This window comes from Fusarium pseudograminearum, chromosome 1 (genome assembly GCF_000303195.2).
Source record: "Fusarium pseudograminearum CS3096 chromosome 1, whole genome shotgun sequence".
In the NCBI taxonomy this organism is placed as follows: domain Eukaryota; kingdom Fungi; phylum Ascomycota; class Sordariomycetes; order Hypocreales; family Nectriaceae; genus Fusarium; species Fusarium pseudograminearum.
The window spans coordinates 7,532,094-7,549,994 of NC_031951.1; the positions used below are offsets into that span (position 1 = coordinate 7,532,094).

Sequence of the window (17,901 nt, forward strand, 5' to 3'; positions counted from 1 at the left end):
GCAACGGGATAGGACGCTAGGAGAACTTCTGGGAAATCAAGACAGGCCCAACCCCTGAAGGAATCAGCGCTCACCCCTGCCCATTAGGCCTACCCTGCCATTCGTATTCTTCCCTGCGTGGTGGAGACAGTTCATGAGACGACTTTGTTCCTAGCGAGTAACCAACATCATATCATAACCGGTTTGCATTACGAATTCTTTTTCATTTTCTTGTCAAGGTTGATTTTTTCGTTCTTGGTCAAATAGGGATTTTTAGACGACGATCAGACGGATCCTTCGTCTCGATATAAGCGATGTAACATGGAATGGCCTCATTATACAGGAATCTTACATTAAATGTAGCATTTTACAGAGCAGCAATGCGACCAAACCGACCCTTTTTATAGAGTTCATGCAGCATCGGCCAACTCTCAAGTTTTATACACCCCAGGGCTTTTGAGACGCCGGAAACGCAGCATGGCCCTCCGAATCGCTTGTCGAGCGATTATCCTGCGTGATCTTGATCTGTGTCGTCCTAGTAATGCCCTGCCCATTATTGACATTATCCCGTAGATACTCCGTCGACTCAGATCCCTTCAGCGTTCCCAGCGGCACACCATCCTCGTCTAGCTTGTAGTAAGACTTAGGGCCTGTAGACGAAAGCTGTGAACCCTTTGTCCCGCTTTTGGCATATCGGTCTGCGGTATTGGGGTTAGTCGGGGCGGTGCTCATGCCGAATGCACGCTTGATGTTGCGGATAATGCCGGTCTCTTTGAGAATCTTGGGGATACACGGGACGCAGACAATGAAGAAGCCGCAGGTCATTTCGGCGGTTGCCCAGAAGACTAAGGGAGCGAGAGCGTACAAAGCATCGGCGGATTTGCCGTACTTGACAGTAACAGCTAATCGGAAGGCGGCAGACACGCAGGCTCTACATTTCTGTGTTAGTAGTAGTATGATGAGCTTGAGACATGCACTTACAGTAGACCCAGTCCAAAGATAACAGACACACCCATCCTCTTCTTCCAAGACATCTTCAGCTTCCAGATAACCTGCTGGGGTAGCAAAAAGATGGCAATATCGCAGCACAAATGGATCGTAGCAGATGCGACCTGCAGTTTATGCAAGTCCCAGCATTTGGCACCAGGAATTCTAAAGTCCCAGATAGCTTCATGCGGGTTGCACTGCATATTCAGAGCAACGACAATAGCGGTGTTGGATGTAGCCTGGACGAATCCAATGACCATGCACCCCCACCAGAAGATGCTCCTTGTGCGCGTGCCTTTCGGCACGAAGAGTCGACACCATTCAACGAGGATGGCGATTTTGAGAAATGGGAGGACGAAAGAGTAGCAAACTCCAAAGATGAGAACCCACTGATATACGTCAGCCTTTCGGGTAATGTAGTTTGGGTAGTGGGAAACTCACGTAGTTTGTGGGAATTACATCCTTGAGACGGACATTCCATTGATGCACGAAATATCCAGGCGTATCCACCATCTTGAACGTCGCATAGGCAGCACCCCAGTAGTTGCCCTTGGTTTTGTTAGAGATCATGTAAAGCACCTTGAAAGGAATGAACATACATATGCCAAGGTCGTGAGAACTTCAAAATCCGTTAGCGATGACTCGGGAAGGATCAGACGCGTCACTCACTCTCTTCAGTCTGAAACTTCTTCAGCAGATAAACCCGCCCGTAAGCTCTGAGAAGGAAGCATATCGTGGTAATAACCGCACAGAGAATCAGGACAGTATAAGCCAGACCATTCTGATTTGGAGGGTCGTCCAGATTCGACACCTCGCCCTTTGGAGGCGCAAGGGCCGGTCCATCCAGATCAATGGTAGCCATGATGAAAGTAACAATGTCTATTGATCTTCAGGCATGAGAGGTCTAGGAACAAGCTGACTTTTAACGATCCTACGGAAAGACTTTGATCCCCATGTTAAGGGGAGTTTGGTACCAAACGTGGCGAGGCTCAACCCCGGTATTTCGGGTCCGGGAGGCGAAACAGTAACTGCTTTTGGACCTGATACTATAGCAGGTAACTAACTATTTACAAGGTCTTCTCTTACTGGAAGGTCTTGTCGGTGCAAGCCGTAATAAGTTCTTGATTGAAACATCAGTTTGCGTTAATCTTCTCCTGGCGATCATATCCCAGACTAGCTGTCAGTTCCCAAAATCCCAGCTCATTCGTTGCGGCGGGTTAGACGTTGAAAGTCACAGGGGCTAGTGACGGGAGCTTTTGGTAGTTTTCTCACAAGTTTCCTTGGGACGTTGGTGCCGCCTGGCTATCAACCCTGTCTAGGTTGAAAATGAACTCTATATGATGGAACCTCGGCTACAAGCTCATGCCACTTTTTGTTCAGGCGAGCAATTAAGTTTATGATCTGTTCCTGGCTAGGCTTGGCCCCAACTATGCGAGTTTCGTTACTGGCGTCAGTTATAAGAGACTAGAGGGTGAATTGCGAAGGACTAGAAGCCCTACGGCATTGAGATACTTCTGACTTGGGAGCAGCAAGAGGGACAATGTCTAGAGTGCGACTCATCATGGAAAACGACACCCGAACGAAGGATTCAGGTTCCCCACCCACCAAGAGAAAAGAGCGTAAGCAGGGGTGAACCAACAACATGTGATCAGTCACTCCAATTTGCATCCTTTAGCAAATGCCTTCGAACCTGTTCCAGCAGAGCAGATCATTAACAAATCTAAACAGATGCATAGGCTGACAACCGGGCTACCAGAAATGCTACACCCGTCTGCAGGCCAAGACAGGTGCTCCCAAATATCGGGCCCCCCATCTCATCCCACTGCCATGAATCTGTTGACGAGACTTTGTTGCTAGTTAATAATACTCAAGCTAAGACTCTTGACGTCGGATCTCTCGCATAGCATGATGGCCACAAGGAGCGGACTTTTTATTAGCTCCCGTCAACGTCCCGCTCCAGATTTTAAAGTTCCTTAACCCCTGGTTCCCCGTTGGTGTTGCATGAACTTGGCCGACTTGGCACTGTTTGTAACGTCTTCATCAGAAATCTGCACATGATCGGCACTTCATATCCTTGGATAATTGTCGGAAAATCAGTTCCCTGGTATTTGTTACGCTGCGTTGGTTCAAGAGCAGTTAATGCCTTGGCTGCATTGAACAATCAGGCCATTTCCTTACGTACCGCTGTTGGTTCTTCCCAAGAGTATTATTTCAAACTTTTTCGTCATTTCAATGCAACCAACAACTCAGTGCCATTCCTCCGTATAGCAAGCCCCTCCCTGTTAATGCTGATAGTTACTTGGAACAGCCAGCTACGAAGAAGGGAGGGGCCACCAAATCATCCTGCCAAGAACCTACTCTCGGCTACCAGGCTCATAAATCCAGCTCAATCTCACACCCATACTCTTCCCCATCACGCATACTTTCACACACACATCTCACCATATCCACCAAGTGCCCCATGCCAGCCATGCCCAAGCAACACGTCTACCATCTTCACCCACTAGGCTGGGAAAACGATCCCGAAGAGGAACGGTTCAAGGTCACTACCCTCGACTATCTCACCGTGTGTAGCTACAACAACTACGCTCTGTTCTTCAAGCTAGAGGACTCGGAGAAAGAAAGAGCCGCTGAGATCCTCAAGGCTGGGCTGGAGAGGACGCTGGCGCAGGCGAGACACTACTGTGGGACCATTGAGAAGGACCCTGGCGGTGGTCACTCGTTTACCAAGAAGAGGGATAGTACTGTAAGGTTCTTCCTGCAGTGGCTTGATGCGCCTGAGGATGCGGATAAGTATCCTTCGTTTGAGGATCTTGAGAAGACTAACTTTAGTGCGGTGACGCTGGGGGATCTTGAGCAATGGAGTGTACCGCCCATGACATATGGCGAGAAGCCTGAAGCGCATCCTGACAACAGCCCTGTCGTGTCAGCCTTCAAGGCCAACTTCATCCGAGGTGGTCTTGTCTTCAACATTCATCATCATCACTACACCAACGATGTCATGGGCTGGGCGGGCTTCGTCCATCAGCTAGCTGAGAACTGCTACGCTGCTGTGAACGGCACCAAACATCCAACCTGGGACCCTCTTAACCTCGACGTCTCGCGTCTCATCAAGCAAGAACCTCCAGAAGATCAAAAGATCGATGGCCCAGCTCCCCCAGAACGCCATCCTGCTCACCAGGTCGGCGTGTCTCTGCTCTTTCACCTCCCCAAGAGCAAAGCAGCCGAGCTCAAAGCCAAGGCCACTCCCACCGACGGAACGTGGATCTCGACATACGATGCCTTCTCAGCCTTTATCTGGCGCAACCTCACGCGTATTCGAGCGCCCGTCTTCAACCCCGATCCGAAATCGACTTTATACTGGTGCGAGGCGATTGACATGAGGCGACGAATGCACAGTCCAAAGGTGCCACCACGCATCCAGCATAATGTCATGTTCGCTGTGACGTCCCCTACTGCACCTGTTACGCAACCAACTGTTGCTCAGATTATGTCGGAGTGGTCGCTGTCAGAGTTGGCGTCGTATATCCGCCGCTTGACCAACAGCGTTACGCAAGAGAACCTTGACAAGACGCTTGAGATGGTAGCTACCATTCGCGACAAGACATCTTTAAACACACGAGTCGATGCGCAGCCCCCTCTGTCGATCCTTCAGACGGATCATCGCGATGCAAACATCACTTCAGCTGACTTTGGCTTCGCGAAGCCAGCTACATATCGTCACCTTCTCGATCGCATCACAGAAGGTGTTATCATTGTTTACCCACCTCGTGATCCCTTACCCGAGTCAGATGAGGGATGCGAGTTTGCCATCTTCTATGAGAAGAGGCTTGCTCAGGATTTGATCAATGATGATGAATGGAGTGAGTACTTTGAGTATAGAGGTGTTGATGCTGAAGATGCTTCTGAGGCCAAAAAGGCAAATGGTACCAATGGCACAAACGGAGTGAATGGCTCTTCTTAGATGCAGATATATATAGTCGCCTTGAATGCACCTACTAAATGCTTAATAACTTCCAGTAAAGCCTCTCTATCCTTAAGCTCTCTATAAACCAGTTATTACTAACCTTCTTTTACTATATATATCTGTCGGCAAGCAGATATGACCTGTTGTACCTCTGTCCCGAGAGACAGGGGCCCTCGTTTTTTGGGGTACTTGGTGCAGCGGTCCCTGCTGACAATAGGTTATATAATACATAGTTCAAGTCAGGATAGGCAGTCAAATGTGTTCATACTTCTACTACCTATGCTACAATCCATTGAACTGCGGTAAAACATAGCTCAGAGTGCCCCATCCGTCTCAGATTATTGGCACAAGTACGCCTGTTCCTTCCAATTATGTTAAACACCCTAATTGTTCCTTATGGGCAACTAAAACAACCTCTGATGCCCATCTCAATCATCTGCTCCATCACTGGTATCAGTGCTTTGATCTTCATCCCTGTCTTTGATCAAAGGACATTCCTCGGAACTCGACTCAAAACTCGACTCAAAACTCGACTCAAAACTCTTCGTTTGGGTCCCAGGGTATCTCGTTGTCTTTGCGAACAAGAAGCTTCACAATCTTCTTTGTTCGAAACGGAACGTAATCAACGTCTTCGTCCAATACGTCGCTCAAACGTTCGAAAAAACGGGTGACATTTCCCTTGGCTCCATCGAGACGAGTATCCTCCCAGTCGATCTGGACATACTCTCCATCACAGTCACGGTACACCGGGGTGTATGTCTTCTCCCGCCTCGCAACCCACTCAACGCTGTCGTCGATGATCCAGACACTTGGTTCGGGAATGATCTCATCCTTGAATCTGTCAAGCCAGTTTGCAAGAAGTCCCCGCGGGGTCTTTTCACGCTTCAGTCGGTACTCTTGGGGCACGCGTTTGTTATTCCAGCTTGTATCGTACTTGATGGCGATATTCCAACTCTCCCTGATTGTGAAAGTTCGTGTGTTGAGGAATGGTGTGAGCAGCTTCATGCTGTATAGGCTTTTGGGCAGCTTTTTGATGCTGCTCATGTCGATGCAAAAGATATCGAAGAGAGGAACAGTCATCGGGCACCAATTCTTGTCTTTTTTGTGGGGGACGAGAGTCGAGGGGTAGGCTTGGTGGTACCATAGGTTTGTCTCTGTTGTGTTGATTGGTTGCTTCCGAAGTTCTCGCCAGCCTTTGAGATTATGATACTCTGCGAAAGCGAGCCTAGACTCATGGCAAGCGGTCGAAAGGCCGGCATCCCAAAGACAGGCCGATGCGTTGGGGCGGCTGAGTCCGGCTGGGTCGTCGAAAGGGAGTTTCGGGGCCGTCAGGGTGACGTAGCCATCGTCATCGCTTTCTACGGTAAATTCTTCATCGTAGCCTTCCAGGTTATCGTCGAGGGTAACTGTGTCCTCTTCCTCAAAATCCTCATGCACGATGTTGACAGTGACGTAATGAATACCGTGATCGGTCTGAGAGCGAGGGAAACATGCGTGCTTCCAGATCCTAAGCCGGACCTCGGTGGGCAGTTTCGGGAAGCTGTGAAATGTCGTTGGTATTTCGGCGACCGACAGGTCGTCTAGAGGTTCGGTCATGATCTCTGTGATGGATGTGTCAGATGTGTGGCCTTGAGCGTCACCATGACTTACCTGTGCGCCCTCTTGGCTTGACTGAGGAAAATAGATGGCAGAGAGAAGCAGAATGGGAATGTGAGGGCAGGAGCCGTGAGCAGGCAGGTGAATCAGGACACGTGACGTTTTCTTTGTTTTTCCACAAGGCAGGCAGGCAGGCAGTGACAGGCAGCGACACAAGATGCACCTGCCCGATGGGAACTTTTAACTACCTACCTAGGTACTAGGTAGGTAACATCTACTACTGCCCGGGTAGCAGAAAGCCCGATTAACCCCCTAAGTCTTAGGTGACAGAAATGAATAGCCTAAAGAGTATAGACTAAGCGGTATAAGATGACCTAATAATTTCATCCCTTATGCTTTTAGCGGACCTACATTATTTCTGGAACCCTGAGGATCTACTACAGGCATCATCGATTCAATGGAAAATGTTTACAAGATGGCTTAGGGCAGCAGCAAAGAGTCGTCAGATCCGAACCTGCAGCCGTACTGTCATAGTGCGGAGGAAATAGCTCAGGCCCCCTTTATCTATTTCTCATGCTTGTGATCTTGCAGCTGCGAATTGCGGAATGCATCCGATGTTCATTAACGACGGGTGATAAGGCATACATGGAGGTGAAATGAATACAGATGGCCTGCAGCGCCAACAATAGTTGCAAAGCAAAACGAGCGTTTGATCAATATTCATGTACTAGACCTATATGTTAGGATGTTTGTCCAACACCTCGTATAGAAAGTGATTCCTAGCGACAAACAGCGAATCGAAAACCTGGTTTGAGCTCCACATTCAGTTACAAGGGGGCTAGTGCAGCGGACTAAGAAATGTCCACTAGACCTACGCTTACATCTGGATTTATACAGCACTAAGGGTGAGGCAATCATTGCTCCGTCAACATCTTTGTTATTCTATAATATATTAATGAGAGAGTCAGCCTTTATGAACTAATTGCAAGGTACAATACGCTAACGAATAAAGTTGTTTTCAGGTATCTTCATGTTAGCAAGCCCAATATGCTCTTGCGAACCATGAATATCGTTCTCCATGAAACCACCAGCCGACTTTCGTACACCCATTCTGATTCTAGGAATTGTAACCTTGAAAGACATGGCGGGATCAAAGAAACCAATCCAGATTATGTCCTCCTCGGTGATCCCAATAGCCTTTGCTACGTTACTCGATGACAGAATACCGGATGCTTTGATCTTATCGTAGTTGGTCTTTGACGAGAACATGGCATCTATAGTAATCTCATATGGACCGGCATTCTTGGAACGGAGAATTCGACAGAGATCTGATAGTGTTTTGGGATCCTGGGCAGGTCGGTCAGGAGTGGGTGCGATATGTTCAGCACCCTGCAAATGCGGATCAATAGTGGTTTCGATCTCAATCAAATTCTTGTTTCTCGACTTCGAAGATCCCTTGCCGATCTTGTAGATGGTGCCTCGCAACAACGGCCCTTCGAGTGTCTGAAGCTTGCCGCTGTTGGCTGGGAATAAACGCTGCTCGCCGGGCTCCAGGTCCATTAGGTGATAGAGAGAGAATTCGGCACAAGGGCCCAGCTCAACCTCCATAAGCCCGCCAAGACCGAACCCGAAGTTACCAGCTGTAGCCTTTTGCCCAGGGTATGGTGCGTGCTTTTATAAATTAGCTGTGTTGTGAAATGATGCCAAAGAACTTACAATCATGCCTACTCTGGCCTTGGAAGCAATGCTATTTGCCAACTTTTGAGTCGAAGCAAGTGCCTCGCCAACGATGAAGAGCTGTCCAAGTCCCATGGGACTATACTGACCCTTTCCGTAAACGTGAAAGTCAAGTTTCCATTCGCTTGTGGGTTCGGTGTGTTGTTGAGCTACATAAAGCTTGACACGAGCAAGGAGCTTATCGATCTGGGGTATGAGGATATCTGTGTACATTAGTCAAAATCTCGATCATTAGCACGGATGGGATGACTCACGGTCTTTGATGCTGCCCATAAACATGGATCTATACCCTACGATTCGCGCAGCTTCAAGTTTAAACTGATAAGGCAGTCCGTCCTCTTCCGAAGAGCGATATTTGCTGCCACTGACACGAACAGATCTCCCATCAGACAATTGTTCATATTTGGAGTCTTGAAGATGTATGGAACCTCCAGGTCCCTTCAAGATATCTGGTCTCGTATTCTCATAGAGCGTATGAGCAGCGACTGAAAGAGGGCTACACTTTGAATCCGGAGCAGTAGGCCTCACATCAAAGAGCCCTGTCGCGTATATAGTTGCTACAGCTCCGTGAGACTTTGGGGTGGAGCATTGCCCTCCGCACTCCAAGATCTTTCCCATGTGCAGGAACCCTCCCAAACTGGAATGAAGTTGCTCATCACTCAAATCGGTCGTCTGGCGCATAAGTTGGTGTACACAGTATGCAGCGTACGGGGATGGGTCATAGGCTCTGCCACCGATGATGACGTCAAAGTCTGGATTGGCATTCATCGCGTCGAGAAACGGTTCGTAGCCCATTTGAGCTACTACGTGGAGTGAAGCTTCAATATCGGCTTCGTCTGCGAGGGGGACGCAAGGTCCACATCCTGTGAGACGACCTTGCTTGAAACGTTGGAGCATTGTTGTCTTGTTAATGCTGGAAAATAAAGAAATGGCGTTGAAGAAGTAGTCACTATAGTAAGAAAGTTATTACACGTCACATTCATCGAATCCTTTGTTGACTCACCTATTTCCCTCCTCCTCTGTAATCTCACGGATAATATCTTGCATAATTTGGACATGCTCATCAGTACCATCACCGCCAGCAGAACTAAATATTAGTGGCACTTGGAACGTATGAACAAGTCGAAGTAGCTTGGTGAGATCTTGAGCATATGCTGAGCGAGGACATGACATAGACCCAAGGGCTAATTTCTGTGGCCCACTATCAGTAGACCCAGAGTCCATGATCATGGCTGTGGGTACGCCGTTCGAAGTAAGGCGAGTAAGTTCTTGATGGATGATCTTCTCGTCAAAGCCATAGCCTAACATGCCAACAGGCGTGATAATCTGGCAGATAGGTTTTTGGTCCATCGTGAAGACTAATGGGTCTCTTGTGACACGTTGATGTGAATATGTTGAGCTGTTATGCTGATAGTGGGCTGTTGCTGACGATCTCGACGGAATGAGGACTAGTAGAGTGATAACTGCAATCTTTGTTGCATCGAGTGCTACGACGACCTTACATATTCGTCCAAAACCCTGCCAAGAGTATTATCAATCCATGGTTCTTTAGTCGGATCTCTAGCATGAGAGGCAATGATTCGGCTCATTTGTCCGCCTGGTGGCCAAGTCCGACGGATAAGCTGCAGGTTCTTGTAACTCCTACGGATAATCCTTGCATTGGCTAGTGTGGTAGATAGATCGAGCTAGTTGACAGTGCCGACGATGCTAAACAACATTTCCGATAAGCGTCTCCCGAAAACGTTATTTGGAAATGCAGGATTAAAGAATACGACTGCCTCGTGTGTCTATTAAACAGTGTCCGCGAAGTGTAGATTGAGGAGAACTAGTTTGAGATCTGAACATCGATGCCATATATCTATTTATTATTCATGAAATAAATGTAATTTAGTCTCTGCTTCTGTTCTCTTTGATCAATGCTAAGCTTGTAAAAATCTCTGATAAGATCCATTCTTTGCTCATCCTTGAATTCCGTGTTGAAGCATATAAGCCTCAATGCCACTAGGATGTTAATCCTTTTTGCTTTAACATTCCGTTCCCAAACACTCCAGCCTCACTTGTCCGAGGTCCGTAGGGCTAACGACAAGGATTAGGTTCCTCCACTTTGACTGCGCCTTGTCAGCAAATAAGCCATCCTTGTTTCATTTCCAACCAGATGCTTCTCTAATTGGCTCAGAAATGCTTAGGGTTGCATCGTCTATGGAAGGATTCACGCTGGGATTTTACTGCGACTCTACCATTCCTTGAGGTCCGTAGGGCAGCTTTCAAGTCCGAGGGGGCAAAATGCGAGAATGTGATAATTTAATACCACAGCAATTCCTCCTTTCCCAATCTCGTTTTTTAGCATCATCAGACAGTTCTAGTTTCTACACCTTAGTCCGTACGGTGCAACGTTCAACTCAATTTCGCTTCGTTAACAATTCTCCGATCGTGCCAATCTATCCGCCACAATGAGTTATCACGACCGTCGCGACAGCGATCCTATCAAACCAAGCATCCATGAGATGGAAACATCGAGATCATGGCAACAAGTTCCCCAAAATGAAGAAGACATCACATCATACAACCCATACAAATCTCAAACACAAGACTTTGGCTATTCAGCGTCTGCTTCGGCGCAGAGCGAAAACCACAAAGACAATGATGATGGACAAATGCCTCTGCGACAAGCCATCAAGCTATATCCCAAGGTCGCAGGTTATTGTCTGGCGATGAGCATTCCCATTATCGGATGGGGTTATGATCTTGTCATTGTCGGTGCCATCGTCGGCACAGACAGCTTTCTGAAGGATTACGGAGAAATGATCCATGGCCAAATGGACACTCCTGGTAACTGGTTGTCTCTATGGCTAGGCCTTCCACCAGCCGGTGCAGCAATTGGATCGCTACTTGGAGGCTGGCTACAAAACAAAATTGGGCGAAAGTTCACGCTCATGATGGGCACTCTTGTCTCTGCTGTTGCCATCGCCTGCATGTTCTTCTCCCACATCCCCGAACCTCTAGACACAAAGCGCATGCTTCTTACTGCTGGCCTGACTATTCAAGGATTTACTGTCGGTATCATCAGGGGTGTCTGTGTCACTTGGGTCTCTGAAAACACGCCTACAGCTTTACGTGGATCAGCCATGGCCTTGTTTCCCGTATTCACCTTACTCGGTCAACTGATCGGTCTACTCGTCACGCTTGCGATCAACGGTATTGAAGGCAATTCCGGCTATCTTGGAGCGTTTGGATCGCAATGGATACTCGCTGTCGGACCTCTTATTCTCTCTATCCTCATGCCTGAGAGTCCAGCGCATCTTATCAGAACGGGGCAGGAAGAGCGGGCTATTAAATCAGCAACTCGACTTTACGCGCCCAAGGTCAACCCTTACAGTCAACTTGAACGTATCCGAGCTACCATTGAGGAGGAGAAGGCCAACACTGCATCTGCGACATACTGGTCCTGCCTTCGTGGAACAAACCTCCGAAGAACTCTAATTGTTGGCCTTGCTTCCATCTTCCCCCCACTGTTTGGGATGGAGCTTCTTTCCAACGCAAACCTGTTCCTCCGAAGTATGGGCATGGCGAGCACTCCATCGCTGGTATTCATGGCTGCTGGTGTCGTTGCGGGAATGTTTGGCAATGCCATTGGATTCTGGCTTCTCTCACGCACTGGACGTCGCAACATGATTATTCCTTCTATGGCCATAGCTGCAGGTCTCTGGGGAGCTATGGGTATTACTGGCTTTTGGTCCAGCGAGGCCCTTACCTGGGTCGCAGGCGGTATCATGATGTCTGTCATCATAATTTGCGGTTTGGGAGCCTGGCCCGCTGGTTTTGCTATTGTAGGAGAAACCAGTTCTCTTCAACTCCGATCTCTTACACAAGGACTGGCCAGCATAGCTGAGAAGGGATTCTCCATCGCCTTGGCGATTGTGTTGCCCATGCTATTCAGTCGAGACAAGGCAGCTCTTGGAGCCAAGACAGCCTTTGTGTTTTGTGGCACTTCTGTCATTGGCGCTGTTCTGGCATGGCTCTTTGTTCCAGAGATGAAGGGGCGAAGCGCGATAGAGATTGACCAGATGTTTGAGATGCGACTGCCTGCGAGGGAATTCAAAGGCTTGAAGCTGCAGGTTCACCAAGTTCAGGAATCTGCGCCGCTGGCAATGCAACAAGAATATGTATGATATAGTCGATTACTATGTGTTGAGATATAGGTCTCAATTGCCACTAGAATCTTGATCCTTTTTACTTTTATTACTATGCTATTTAGATTAACCTCTTTTTTTTTAACGTTGTATAAACCATCAAATGCTATTTAGATTAAACTTTTAAGGCTGTTTATTTGAACTCTGCGACAAGGACGCGACTTGCTGACTAATCACGAGACGAGTGAGAGGGCGGGGTTGACTTTGTGCCCAATCACACCGCTCTTGTTTTTAGTTTAGTTCATTTGACTCCCCGCACTCCTCCAAAAATAGACGATCCTTCCTTTTCCTTACATCATCCACTCACAATGGCGCGTGTACGAAGACGTGGGGCCATTGCTGCCAAAAGAAGCGATCAGCCCAAGACGAGACAGACGAAATTATCCGTACCCAAGTCTAGTACCAAGTCTCAATCTACTCCAAGCCGAGCTTTATCCGATGTGCTGCTATCAATCAAACCACACCACTTAGAAAACATCATCTCTCGCGAAAAGAATCACGAATATCGCAAGTATCGCCTGAAAGATGGCGTGTCGCGTCTCTGGCTATACGAGACCGGCATTGATGGAGGAAGCTCATCAATAACGTAAGTTACTCAAATCTCTTATGTTTATCTGTCTTTCTCTCTCAAAGTTACTAACTCGTTACAGTCATATCGCCATCATCCCACCCACCACGCGTCATGAACCAGGCTCTGTGCCCACCGAACCACCTGGTATTGGCAATCAAGACTTCAACGCAGGGCGCAAAGAGTCCAAGTACGGTTACCCTATACTCGAGCTATACGAACTCGTGAATCCAGTCACTCTCAACGAGATGAAGACCCGATGGGGAATGGGCCCACCTCAGGGCCGGCAGTACGTGAAATCAGACCTTTGGGAGGACAGATGGGGTGAGGACAGAAGTGGGAAGGTGAACAAATTATACTAAAAGTAAAGGGCAACATAAAGACTTTAGACTATATTAGTCTATTTTATTTCACTAAGTACTAATACCCATAAGTTTATGAACTCAATAGAAGAAGGAGAGCCGGTTTCTTATTCTCAACTCATTTGAGCTTTACCCTGCATAATCAAGTGGAAATACTCAACGGAGTATGCGCGAAACAGCATCTTTGGGTCCTCGAACCATTTACCAACCTCCAGCCAAAGTGCATGCAACCGTACTGAGTTATCCACGCCTGTCCCTTTGCCCATTTTGCAGTATCCCACCAAACCGTATGTCCCAAACAGTTTTATCGACTCATAGCTATCCCCCTGGAGATATAAAGATTTTGATAATTTAGCACCGCTCCAGTCCACAACCAGAGGAGAGTAGAGGATGTGAGGCGTGCGTTGAGCTGCATGGCCCGTCACTACCGACCATTCTGCCAAAGGCCGATACAGAAAGGCTTCTTGGTATAGCCCCGCATAATCCGAACCTGTTACACGAATGTGATGGGTCTCGGTGTCAAGGAGGTTACTCATGATGCGGATTAGATTGCGTGACGGCGCATTGGCTTCAAGACGTCTGAGATCTGTGAAAGAGGATGACCGAACTCTGTGGCGGCCATGATATGGGCACTGGAATGAGATCTGAACTTCATTTCCACCCACTAAACCTTTTCCTGGTTCGCAGAGTTTGTAATAATTGAGTCGACCATGCTTCTCGGACAGAAAGCATCCTGCAACAGGGCATGCTGCACGAATCCCTAGCTTTTGATATCTTGGAGAGAGCTGCTCTCCAAGAACATTGTGACGTTCGACAACGTATCGAATGATTTCGGCCATTTTAGAGTTTGAGAATAGGTCTTTCTGGAATGTAACTCGAAAGGGGATATCTGCCCACCTAGAAAGGTACTCAAGCATCTCGTAGTAGTCATTGATATGGACTTTCAGAGCCTCTTGTGTGTCTCTCAAAGACTTTTGGTAGATCATGCCATCGATCTCTATAGGAAGCTCGTTGGCTTGCGCCGTATCTACTTCCGGTAAGGATGTCGGTGCCTAGTTTAAGCCCAAATTGTATCATATATAGGAGTTATGAGCGTGTGATCAATAACGCCTGTCAGTTACTAGAATGGTTTAATAGGACTGAGATATTATCTGGTTAGTATATGAATATTCATACTATATATGTATAGTATACCAACTGGCCAGTAAGATTAGATATATACTTTGGGCGACTGCCGCGCCGGATACCACGAAACAAACTTTCTACCGGTGCTCGAACGTTTGATTGACTACCGTAGTATAACCGTGTGATTTCTACTGACTTGTGCGAAGATACAGTATTGTTGATCCTGTCCGGATCCGGATCTTATCGCCAGACCTGAGAAATGCGGGGGGCGTTCAAACTCAGTTCGGATCGCGAGATACATGCATAAACGCCACTTGGCAAGCCAATATACCCGGCGAGCTATATGCATGAACTTTTAGAATAACGTAACATGTTAATTTCGAGGTAACGTAGCACATAGAAGTAGGGCACATTGGGAGCAGGTTCATGTTCATAACAGAGCGGTAGATTGCTTACTTCTCTCATCTTCCAACCACGCCAGTTGTTTGACAACCACTGATTGAGTGGTCAACAGACAATGATTGCCTTTTTGCTATTCCTCTTCGGTACGGCTGTCGCGACAAACAGCAAACCACTGGCCACCGACTTTGGTAAACAGGATGCAATCCCCAATTGGGACATCCAGCAAGTGAACAAAGTTGCTGGAAACATCAAATCACTTTCTTTGCCCAATGTCGACACTTCTTCCTGGCACCATGCACCTGTATCTAGGTGTACACTTATGGCCTGTCTCCTGGCCGAAGGCACCTACAAATTAGACGGTCGCGATGGTCTCTGGTACTCTGACAATCTCGCCCACTTCGATGACAGTCTCTTCCATGTTCCGTGGGTATATCGCAATCAATTCGACTTGGCGACGAAAGACAAATCAGGCGATGTGCATTACTTTTTACAGACCAACGGAATCACCCCCGCTGCAGACTTGTACCTCAATGGCAAGCAAATCGCCGACAATGTCACGCAATCCGGTTCTTATGGCGGTCATACATACGACATTACACCTCTTGTTGACAAGAAAAATGCACTTGTAATCAAGGTCTATCCTACGGATTATCAATATGACTTTGCTGTCGGATTCGTCGATTGGAATCCTTATCCACCTGATAATGGCACGGGAGTATGGAGAGACATCACTATCAAGAAGACGGGCAATGTCTTTATGGGTCTTGTGAGCGTACTTGTGGATATGGATACGCCGGTCAAGAAGATTCGAAACCATCACGCAATCATCACTGTCAAATCTCAGGCTCGCAATTTGAAGAAGAGTCCAGTCAAATTTGTTGCTAAAGCCAACATCAACTCTCCGAACGGAAAGACCCTCACGGTACTCAAGAAGACTCTTACTCTCAGAGCAGGGGAATCTACCATGGTTGAGCTTTCTACAAAAGTCCAAAACCCAGAGATTTGGTGGCCTGCTGCTTGGGGGAAACAGCCTTTATACTCTGCCCAACTGACCTACTCCATCGGACACGACACCTCGGATGCAAGCCCTGTCACCAATTTTGGCATCCGGACCGTCACTTCCGAGCTCAACTCACATAACGACACCATGTTTAGCGTGAATGGCTACCCTATCCAGATCACAGGCGGTGGCTATACCTCGGACATGTTCTTACGTTGGGACCCGCGCCGCTTTGAGGATATTGCACGCTATACTCTGGATATGGGCATGAACACTATCCGACTTGAGGGAAAGATGGAACAGCCTGAGCTCTACGATATTGCCGACAAACTTGGTGTTCTGCTTATGGCAGGCTGGGAGTGTTGTGATCGGTGGGAAAGTTGGCCCTACAATCACGACTTATCCATGGACCCTCCTCCTCTGTGGTACGACGATGACTACAAGACCGTCAACGCTTCAATGAGACATGAAGCGGCCATGATGCAACACCACCCGAGTGTCATTGCCTTTCTAGTTGGGAGTGATTACTGGCCTGATGACCGGGCCACCAAGATCTACCTAGATGGCTTGCACGACGCGGGATGGCAAGTTCCCATCATAGCCTCGGCTGCAAAGCGTGGTTACCCAAAGGCCCTTGGGCCATCTGGGATGAAGATGGAAGGACCTTATGACTGGGTTCCACCGGTCTATTGGTCTGACAGTGAACCGACAGACGAGAGATACGGATCATCGTTTGGATTCGGATCAGAGCTGGGTGCTGGCGTTGGGACACCTACCAAGGGAAGTCTAGGCAAATTCCTGACGAACAAGGACATGGAGGATTTGTGGAGGAAGCCGAATAAGGGCCTCTACCACATGTCGCAAGACACGTCCCAGTTCCACGATCGGTCCATCTACAACAAGGCACTGTTTAAGCGATACGGCAAACCTACATCTCTGGATAACTACCTTACCAGTGCTCAAATGATGGACTATGAGGCAATTCGCTCCGAGTTTGAAGGCTACGGTAGTCAATGGAGCGCGTCTCGCCCAGCCACCGGTATCATCTACTGGATGTTGAACAATGCCTGGCCAAGTCTTCACTGGAATCAATTCGACTATTCTCTTCACCCCGCTGGAACTTATTTTGGTACCAAGATTGCCAGTCGTGTCGAACACGTAACGTTTGACTACTTCAACAACTTTATCTGGGTGATCAACCGCTCGCTCAAAAAGTCTGGTCCGCGATCAGTTCACATAAAATTGGTGGATTTGAAGGGAAAAGAGATGGCTCGACAGACTATGCGTCTATCCACAAAGCCAAACAAGTCTCAAAATGTTGGCGACATTAGCAGCGCGATCAAGAAAATTGAAGATGTCGGCGTTCTTCGCCTGACCTTGGTGGATGATGACAGCGACGCGGTACTCAGTCGCAACGCGTACTGGCTATCGAAACAAAAAGACGTAGTCAACTGGACATCTACGACGTGGTACTACTCTGACGTCAAACAGTACGCCGACTTCACTGCATTGAACAAGATGGATCAAGCAACCATTGCTCTTACACACTCTGCCGGTAAAACTGCTGGAAAGTGGAACATTCGAGTGAAGAACACTAGCCCAGTCCCAGCGGTATTCGTCCAGCTCAACCTTGTGGATAAAAAGGGTAACGATGTGGTTCCATTGACCTGGTCAGACAACTATTTTACTTTACTTCCCTTAGAGGAGATTGAAGTTGAAGTTGTGGACCGGTCGGCCAAAGGCGCCGTGGTGGAAATGAGCGGGAAGAATGTTAAGGCATCTCGGACTCGACTTCACTAAAACTGAGGAGAATGGAGGGAAACCTTGAACTCCATGTAGAAAAGACTATATGATAGACTCATCTAGTTTGAAAATGTTTACCCACCAAGCATGATACACTCTACATGTGTAAAACTCTTGAGTCAATCTTAAAATTAAGCCCACTGATAAAACAGTGGCTTCAGTGCTCATGTCAGTGGATTAAACAC

At 47.8% G+C, this 17,901-nt stretch overlaps 8 protein-coding genes across 8 annotated transcripts; 4 read left to right on the forward strand and 4 right to left on the reverse strand.

Annotated features, from left to right (window-relative positions):
- Window positions 1-417: 417 nt before the first annotated feature.
- Window positions 418-1,828, reverse strand: FPSE_03816 (uncharacterized protein; the record flags this gene model as incomplete). The annotated part of the gene is made up of 5 exons (XM_009256936.1): window positions 418-910; window positions 961-1,355; window positions 1,408-1,515; window positions 1,566-1,585; window positions 1,636-1,828. The coding sequence occupies 5 exons, from the start codon at window positions 1,826-1,828 to the stop codon at window positions 418-420; spliced, it is 1,209 nt and encodes a 402-aa protein (XP_009255211.1).
- A 1,608-nt stretch (window positions 1,829-3,436) lies between these two features.
- FPSE_03815 (uncharacterized protein) lies at window positions 3,437-4,930 on the forward strand (the record flags this gene model as incomplete). The annotated part of the gene is made up of 1 exon (XM_009256935.1): window positions 3,437-4,930. One exon carries the CDS (start codon window positions 3,437-3,439, stop codon window positions 4,928-4,930), a length of 1,494 nt encoding a protein of 497 aa, XP_009255210.1.
- A 537-nt stretch (window positions 4,931-5,467) lies between these two features.
- Window positions 5,468-6,529, reverse strand: FPSE_03814 (uncharacterized protein; the record flags this gene model as incomplete). Its single annotated transcript, XM_009256934.1, has 1 exon — window positions 5,468-6,529. The coding sequence occupies one exon, from the start codon at window positions 6,527-6,529 to the stop codon at window positions 5,468-5,470; it is 1,062 nt and encodes a 353-aa protein (XP_009255209.1).
- Window positions 6,530-7,528: 999 nt separating this feature from the next.
- Window positions 7,529-9,616, reverse strand: FPSE_03813 (uncharacterized protein; the record flags this gene model as incomplete). Its single annotated transcript, XM_009256933.1, has 4 exons — window positions 7,529-8,200; window positions 8,246-8,469; window positions 8,521-9,215; window positions 9,270-9,616. 4 exons carry the CDS (start codon window positions 9,614-9,616, stop codon window positions 7,529-7,531), a joined length of 1,938 nt encoding a protein of 645 aa, XP_009255208.1.
- Window positions 9,617-10,716: 1,100 nt separating this feature from the next.
- Window positions 10,717-12,435, forward strand: FPSE_03812 (uncharacterized protein; the record flags this gene model as incomplete). The annotated part of the gene is made up of 1 exon (XM_009256932.1): window positions 10,717-12,435. One exon carries the CDS (start codon window positions 10,717-10,719, stop codon window positions 12,433-12,435), a length of 1,719 nt encoding a protein of 572 aa, XP_009255207.1.
- A 329-nt stretch (window positions 12,436-12,764) lies between these two features.
- FPSE_03811 (uncharacterized protein) lies at window positions 12,765-13,386 on the forward strand (the record flags this gene model as incomplete). Its single annotated transcript, XM_009256931.1, has 2 exons — window positions 12,765-13,042; window positions 13,107-13,386. The coding sequence occupies 2 exons, from the start codon at window positions 12,765-12,767 to the stop codon at window positions 13,384-13,386; spliced, it is 558 nt and encodes a 185-aa protein (XP_009255206.1).
- Window positions 13,387-13,499: 113 nt separating this feature from the next.
- Window positions 13,500-14,372, reverse strand: FPSE_03810 (uncharacterized protein; the record flags this gene model as incomplete). Its single annotated transcript, XM_009256930.1, has 1 exon — window positions 13,500-14,372. The coding sequence occupies one exon, from the start codon at window positions 14,370-14,372 to the stop codon at window positions 13,500-13,502; it is 873 nt and encodes a 290-aa protein (XP_009255205.1).
- Window positions 14,373-15,028: 656 nt separating this feature from the next.
- On the forward strand, window positions 15,029-17,713 carry FPSE_03809 (uncharacterized protein; the record flags this gene model as incomplete). Its single annotated transcript, XM_009256929.1, has 1 exon — window positions 15,029-17,713. One exon carries the CDS (start codon window positions 15,029-15,031, stop codon window positions 17,711-17,713), a length of 2,685 nt encoding a protein of 894 aa, XP_009255204.1.
- Between the last annotated feature and the right edge of the window lie 188 nt (window positions 17,714-17,901).